General features: G+C 37.7%; 1 protein-coding gene across 1 annotated transcript in view; it reads left to right on the top strand.

The window, feature by feature from the left end:
* The first annotated feature begins 977 nt into the window (after positions 1-977).
* The window catches only part of LOC127429753 (out at first protein homolog), a 29,270-nt gene continuing 21,965 nt past the window's right edge, over positions 978-8,282 (top strand). Inside the window, exon 1 of the mRNA XM_051678899.1 lies at positions 978-1,621. Coding sequence (XP_051534859.1) covers positions 1,391-1,621 — 231 coding nt within the window. The 5' untranslated portion in view covers positions 978-1,390. The remainder of the gene's footprint in view (positions 1,622-8,282) is intronic.

Below are 8,282 nucleotides of genomic sequence, written 5' to 3'. Positions count from 1 at the left end.
CACTTTCCTGCCTCAATAAATCTCGCAGCTTTAAAATATGTATCCTTTGAATTGAGCCAAGAGGTTAGCGTGTGACGTTTCGGTTTCCTATTGGTCGCGCTTCCTCTTGTCACACGATGCATTTGAATGAGAGATAGTGATGGGTCGTTCATGAACGATTCGTTCATTTTGAACTAATCTTTTATATGACTCAGAAGAATGAGTAGTCTCAGAGAGTGATTCGTTCATTTTGTTTTGCTCGTGCATGCGCTTTGCGCAACCTCTGTTATGAGAAAACCGCATAGGCGCTGTACAGGAAACAGAAATTATTAGTTCACCTTTCAGCTCTTTTGGTCTGAGTCGTTCATTCTTTTGTCACGTGACAGCCGTACACGCTATGCATACACACAGGAAACAGAAATGATTAGTTCACTTCTGGAGTCTTCTTGTCCAAGTCATTTGTTCTTTTGTCACGTGACAGCCGTATACGATAGCATACAAGAAGGACAAGAAGATTCCAGAGGTGAACTAATCTTTCTGTGTCTCATAATTTGTCCTTGGCTGCATTATCATTTTAACCTTATTGGGACTATAATCAAAGTTTGCGTAAGTAGACATGTTGGGGGTGATTTGGCTATTGAAATTTTAACATTTTAATTTAATTGTGCTCAAATGAACGAAATGACTTGGATCTTTGAGTCTTGTTCAGCAAAATGAGCAAATCTTTATTCAAGTCAGTAAAATGATCCGATCTTCCCATCAATAATAAGAGTGAATGGAGCGCGAAGTGTCTTGTGACCGCCCTTTTACGCACTACGCAGGCTCTTATTGGACGGTTGTTTGAGAGGGCGCTGTGCCTTTAAGAGTTTTCGAGCGCTGCCATCTAAACTTTGGGACTGGGAGGCCGTAGGACTGCTGCAATTTGGATAATGAAGGAAGTGACGAATCCGCAATACTGGGGGGGGGGGAGGGGGAACTCCTGAGAAGAAAAACAGAAACTAAAATTGAAGTCAGCGTGAAGCGCAGTGTCCTGAATGAGCACGAGCGTCAGTGGCATGAGCACGAATCTGCGCGAGCTCACAAATCAAAGTTCGCTCAATGAGAGGCGCGAGACGAGTGAAAACAACAGATTGATCGCGTGCGCGACGCGGCTTTTCTTATGTTTATTTACAAAACGTGAATAGTTTCTAGACCTTTTTGAAACACTTTATGAATTCATTTGTGTTTCCAGCTTCCAAAAAATACGGATGAAGTTTAAAATGCGGACCCGCAGTGATATTAGAGGGGGAGATAGCTGAGTCTATCTGAGTGTTGTGGAATGAGTCGGACCGCATCAACGCTACTTTATAACCGCTGGACTGTTATTCCAGTGCGTTCTCCTTCTGAGCTCAGAGTGTTAGGATAATCTGGAATGTTGGCGAGGCGGATTTCATCGGGTTCAGTTCGGTTAACTTTTTTGGTTTGGGTGCTCACGTTGTCAATAACTCTTGGGTCTGGATCAGAGCTGAAGGTGAAGGTTCGTTTGTCCGATGGGCAGATCACTGATGAAGTTCTGGAAGCGGACAGTGAGAAAGACTCCATCACTGTGGAGTTTAAACAAGGAGATGGGACTCTCATAACTTTTGTGGCTGATTTCAGACAGGTAAGTTAAAGGCAACTGTGGCTATGCTTGATTCATTTAGTTATTTACGTAGTCACTTAATCTTATTGCAACATAATTCCATAGAAGTGCAATATATTGTTTTGTTTTTTTATCTCCATACAGTCCAAGTCAATTATTTCATTTATACTAGGTGAATTAATTGTGGATACATTTATATGACAATTACATTTGGACACATTAACTCACATCTACTTTTATCCAGAGCAATTCAAAGTAAACATTTGATCAGAATGTGTGTTCCCATGTAATTTTAATGACATAACCCACATTTCTAGGTAATTTTGCTATCTTTCTATCACTTATCCAGATCATATTTGACATATTGGTGATCAGATTTTAGAAGTTGGCTCTTCATTTGAGAAGTGGTGAATTTTCCTCATTAATACTATTAAAACCAGCCCCTGCTAACTGCCACTATCAGTGATGAACTTTTGACCTTAGGTCAGATTCTCTCACTAGTGATCATACCATCAGGATTAGCAGTGCCACTGTCACTGCCCTTATCCCTGAGTTCACATCAGCTTTGGTTCAGTCATGTCAGCACCCCTCTGCCCTCGTGTCCCCTGATCCTGGACAAACGTGGTCAGTGTAGAGGGTTCAGATTTCGTATGGGAAGGCTTGAACTTTTCCTTTATTTTTTAATCAGTACCACTGGCTGGCCTGTATCCATTCCTCTCACATGTGTTTCTCATCTAAGTTTCCCCATATTTCAGGGATTTATGGAAAGTTGAATTAACAATGACTTCCAGCTGCCTTCTTGGATTTACTGCACGCTGCTCTGCAATGGCTTTAACAGGGATGGAATTAGACAGACTTTAGACATACTTTAGGAATATTAGTGAATGAAGGATGGTTATGCCGGCATCAGTCTAACCAGGTGCTAAAGGAACCAACTGAGTGTGAAGAGCTAATCTTTTCTTTTCCTTGCTTTTTTCAGTCTTTTGCGCCTCCTTTAAACAGACATAATGTCTGATTTGGCAGAACATAACTTAAAAGGAATAGTTCACCCAAAAAATTATAATTATCTCATTATTTACTCTCTTGTATCGTCTCAAACTTGTATGACTTTCTGTCTTCCATGGAACACAAACACATATTTTTTAATGGAGATGTGATGTCTGTTTGTCCATGCAATGCAAGTGAATGGTGACCAAATTTTCAAACTTCAAAAAGTAAAACATAAAGGTAGTCTTCTGAAGCAATTCAATCGATTTTGGGTGAGAACAGGCCAAAATATAACTCCTTTTCAGCAGTCTCCACCCATGACGATCATGATTAAAGCTCAATTACACTAACTAGCGCCATCTATTGCTCTGTGCATGTGTCAAGCACTAGGAAGTGTAATCGAGCTTGAAATCATGATCATTCTTAGAGACTGCAATGTCAAAAAGGAGTTACATTTAGGTCTGTTCTTGCCCAAAACCGATTAGATCACTTCAGTAGACAAGAATGAAACCACTTTTATGGATTACCTCTATACTAACTTTGTCATTATTGGAGCTTGAAAATGTGGTCACCATTCACTTGCATTGTATGGACAAACAGACAACATCATCAACATCTCTAAAATATCTTAGTTTGTGTTCCATGGAAGAAAGTCATACAAATTTGAGACAACAGAAGGGTGAGTAAACGACGAGAAAATTATAATTTTTTGGTGAATTATTCCTTTAATTTATTTGTTTTAGATAATTTAATTTCCTCAATGGCTGGCTAAGACCAGCCAAGCTGAGCTTTCAGTTGTTTGGAATTTACTGTGGGTCTAAATCTAAGACCTTGGCATTAGGGCTGGACGATATATCGAATATTAATTATATAAACGAGATAATTTTTCTGACGATGTAAAATTGACCAATATCGTGAATATTGCAATGACTTTAATGTGCTTTATTTGGTCATTAAGTTTCATAAAGAGCGCATCAGTAGACTAATTTCAAGATCCTTCAGGGCTGCACAATTAAAATAACATCAAAATGGCGAGTTGGTCGTATGTGATTATTATTCCACAAAAGGCTGTGATTTAAAGACAGATAAACATGGTCTGTGTGTGATTCAGAACAAACCGGTGACTCGCTGATCTGTGTGCACGCGCATGGCGGCGCTCTCAGATCAGTTCACGTGCATTGTGAAATCAAAGTAATACAGGTTCAAGCATTCACACAATTCCGAACATTAGTAACCACAACAAGATATTATACAAATCTACAAACGCGGCATTGTATAACAGAAAAGGAGGAGATTACAGCGTTTCAGGAAATGCAGAACATTGTAAACTGTCAAATACACATTGCCTTTTCTGTGTAAAATTAAAACCTCCTTGTGAAGTCGAAGTAAATACGACAGCATTTTCTGTGTCAAAATAAAAGCCCCAGATGGAGGTGAAGTAAACAGGACTAACGCAAATCTAATAATCATAATAATAATGATAATTCAGCATTATATTATGATAAAACCTGACATGTCCCACAGTAATAATTTAGTTTTATGCAATGTTCAACTGGGTTTTCAAAATAAGTCAGTGAAGTAGCTTTACACTCCTTGTTCATTCACAAAAATGTATTAGTAACGGCATTTGAAGGATATTTTAAATAATTAATATTTTAAATAATGCTTTTTATTAGATCAGATATATTGCATTGCCGTATATGTTTTCCAGATAGCACAGATATGAAAACTTTTTTCAAAACATATAATGCAGAAAACAATGCTTGGGGTGATTTAGAATTGGTGTCCTAATGTAGTTTGTCCAGCAGAGTGCGCTCCGACTCCATTGTTTACAGAGCTGAGCTGATGGTGGTTCTGGTGACAGTTGTTCTGCAGACAGTGCAGAGTTAAGTGGTGCAGAGTTGAGTGGTGTCTTCACAGTAAGTTGCTAACTAGTTTGTGGAATACATACTGGAAAGTTAATAAACAATGACCCCATCGTTTTCCCTTTTCAATATAATTAATATAACGTTAACCCTGTCCCTGACAACCATGTCACTCATGTTTATCACATCTGTTTGCTATGTTAGCCAGCTATAGTTTGTCAGTGCAGTCAGTAATGTAGCAGATTGAAAGGTAAGCATCAGAGCATGTTTTGCATCTCAGCAGACAACGGTGCAGTGGTGGATTGTGTTTGTTGAGTGTTGATTTCATGCTATGTTGTTACCTAGTTGGTGAGACGCAATGCTGGAAAGTAAATAAACAACGTCCATCTTTTACTCTCAGTGACAACGAGCTTATAGCTAACTAGCTAACCATGTAGTTACTTTCATTGCTTGTCAGCTGAGTGGAAGCTAATGTGTAAACATGTATTCACCAAACTGTTTTGTTCAGGATTCACAGTTTATTACCCCTTTCAACCAAACAATTCCAGTCATTGCATTTACAAAATGCAATATTTAAAAGTCTGTTTTCCACTGTTGAAAGATTCCCCTGAACTTGTATAGCAGAATACGGTGTAACAATGCTGTCGCTGTTTATCTCTTGACTCGGCAGGTGTAAATGCTACTTGTTTTACAACCCACCCCTAATTTACTGGCAGTATTAAAATAGTCAGCATTTGACTGATACTAAGTACTACTGATGTTTATTTAGCTATTTATTTTATTTTAATTTATTCTTTATTTTAATGGTCAGCAACTGACTGATACTGAACATACAGTACTGATGTTTGTTTAGCTATTATAGGTATTTTTATTAATTATTTATTTTCTCAGTGTTCATTTCTAGAATTTGTTGACAATGTATAATAATAATGTCAAATATTCTTTGATAAAAATATTTAAGAAAGCAGCCTTCTGAGTACCTTTACATGGTCATATCGGTGCAAAATTGGTGAACAATCCACATAGAAAAGGTCTGTTTTCACTCCAGCTCAAAAATGAACTATATCGGCCACCATATCAGTAATCAGTGAATTTTCCCTCTCTAAAATCGGTATCGGTCTCAAAAATCCCATATCGGTCAGGCTCTACTTTTTATGAAGCTACTATCTATCAGTTTAAATGAAATTTAAATATAAAGTGCATATTAGTGAAAATGGTTGAATTTAATTCTCCCTTGTGTTTATTTAATGAAAAACAAATTATTTTTAAATGGATTTTTATTTAATATCTTTAAAATATTGAATCTACTTGGCTACAATGGTTGTTTGGATAAAATGATGGTTCCTCTGATTAAAAAAAACAAAAAAACAAAGCCATTTTAGAGCAAATACATAATTATTGAGATATATATCGAATATTGTCAATAGGCTGAAAAATAGGGAGATATAATTTAAGACATATCACCCAGCCCTACTTGGCATACTTGAGATCTGATTCAACCAACGTTTATTGTTAATTATTATTAAATACATTTTTCCTTTATTGTAATGACATGGCACACTTACTTTAACTACAGAACAGTGGGTGAAGATGGCACAGCAGTATTGCAGAGGACAGAACTTTGTCCAGCTGGCTTGTTATTAAGCAGAAAATGGGCATCATAAGAGGCCGATTATTCTAAATCGGCGGATGTTTATAGACTTATGTAGATTGTTTTGAAAGCATCAGAAACAGTTTACCCATATCTCCTCAAGTGAGACAGAAGCATTCTGATTTGTCACAGCTGGGTTTCATTTTGGATCGAAATCATTTGAGATGGAAATATTGTGCCTGAATATCTACAAGGAAAAACGTCACTGGTCATGGTTGTGGCTTTTTTCAGCATGCATTTTCATAATGTACAAACCAGGCTTTCTGAGTAATAGGCAGCACTTCAACAGTGGGTTATGTGAGGTTTTTCAAGCAGTTGGCCTGCTTAACTCAGCTTCTGTGCTGCAAGAATCACGGTGACATATCAAAAACCAGCGGCAAGTGTTTGGGGGGAAAAAGACGTGTGCGATGTGTGATCATATCCATGCGTGAATCTTTCATCTCTAACGCAAGCTCTTCTCAAACCGTACTCTTGGTTTTCAAGGTGTATTGTGTTGCTCAGTACTCTGCCCATGGGCAACATATGCAGTTGAGAAGATGAATCAATCTCAGTTCATGTCTGCTGCCAACTGAAGAGCAAAGTGGTTGGCATTAATATCCCTATTGGGATATCTGTGACTTGCTTGGCAGTGGGCCAGCCCTCCTCTTTACTTTTAAATGTTATCACCTCGCTAGTTTGAGTTAGGAAACTTTGTTGTAATGAATTCAACTTTAGGGCAAATGGTTATTGTGTCTTGTGGCAAAATGTTTTTTTTTTTTTTTTTTTTTTTTTTTGTGACTCATATGAGCGCAGAGGCATTTTGAAGCCATGTTTCTCTTTCAACCGCATGTCGTTACATCACATGTGGAAACTTGTCTGTCCTTTATGTCTTGGTTTCACGATTTCCTCTCAATGTGCGTTCAGTGTCTGGATGGCATCCAGGTGTGTGAACCTGTACCTGAGCAGTCCAACCTGTTTGAGAAATGGCCCACTGAGTCATGTGAGCTGGATGTGACCTGAAATACGCACCACAAACATCTGACCAAACTCTCGTGAAGAATTGTGACATAGTAGGCTTTTAAAACATAAATGTCAATGCGAATGAAAGACCACACCCATTGTGTAGACTAGTTTTACATTGCTATACAAGAATTAAAGGAACAGTTCACGCAAAAATGAACATTCTCTAATAATTTACCCTCATGCCATCCCAGATGTGTATGACTGTCTTTCTTTAGCAGAACACAAATGAAGATTTTTAGAACAATATTTCAACTCTGTAGGTTTATAAAATGCATGTGAATGGGTGCCAAATGTTTGAAGCTCCAAAAATTACATATAGCCATCATAAAAATAATCCATATGATTCTAGTGGTCTAATTAATGTCTTCTGAAGCAAAACGGTAGGTGTTTGTAAGAAATAGATTAATATTTAAAACTTTTTTACTAAAAATGTTAGCTTCCGGCCAGCTTGTTGAGGGAGTTCAAACTGCCTCTTTCACAAAAGCCTCCTCTGCATAGATATTCATATGTAGATCCCTTATTAGCAGCTGTTTCTATGGAACGCATCTCTGTTTCCACACAAAAGAAGTTTATGCAGCAGTCTGAGCAAGGAGCTCGGACTGAGGCATCTCCTCCACTCACTCGCTTACATTCAAACCGATTCAAACATCTCTCCTTGTTCAACGTTCCAAGATGGCACCACAGTTGATGTATCCAAACCAGCCGAATGAGGCATCTATGTATGAGTTTCTATGCTACTCTGTTGTAAACAACACTGTGTTTGCATCAGTTTTCACGTGAACTTGACCTTGACCCTGATATTGATATTGATCTATTTCTTACACACAACTAGAGTTTCGCTTCGTAAGACATTAATTAATTAATCCACTGCAGTCTTATGGATTACTTTTATGTTGGCTATAAGTGCTTTGTGGAGCTTAAAAATTTTGGCACCCATTCACTTGCTTTTTATGGACCTAGAGAGAATGTTCTTCTAAAAAATCTTAATTTGTGTTCTGAAGAAGAAAGTTATACACATCTGGGATGGCATGAGGGTGAGTAAATGATGAGAGAATTGTCATTTTTGGGTGAACTAATCCTTTAAAACAGAAATTGCATGATTGGTACAATAGCAATATTGCATTGCAGTGCATGCTGGATTTAAAGGTGATGTCTGTATTTTTTTCATTGTCTTATA

This window comes from Myxocyprinus asiaticus, chromosome 39 (assembly GCF_019703515.2).
Source record: "Myxocyprinus asiaticus isolate MX2 ecotype Aquarium Trade chromosome 39, UBuf_Myxa_2, whole genome shotgun sequence".
NCBI lineage: Eukaryota > Metazoa > Chordata > Actinopteri > Cypriniformes > Catostomidae > Myxocyprinus > Myxocyprinus asiaticus.
The sequence above is the reverse complement of the archived record's forward strand: the minus strand, read 5'-3'. Positions and strand labels throughout refer to the sequence as shown.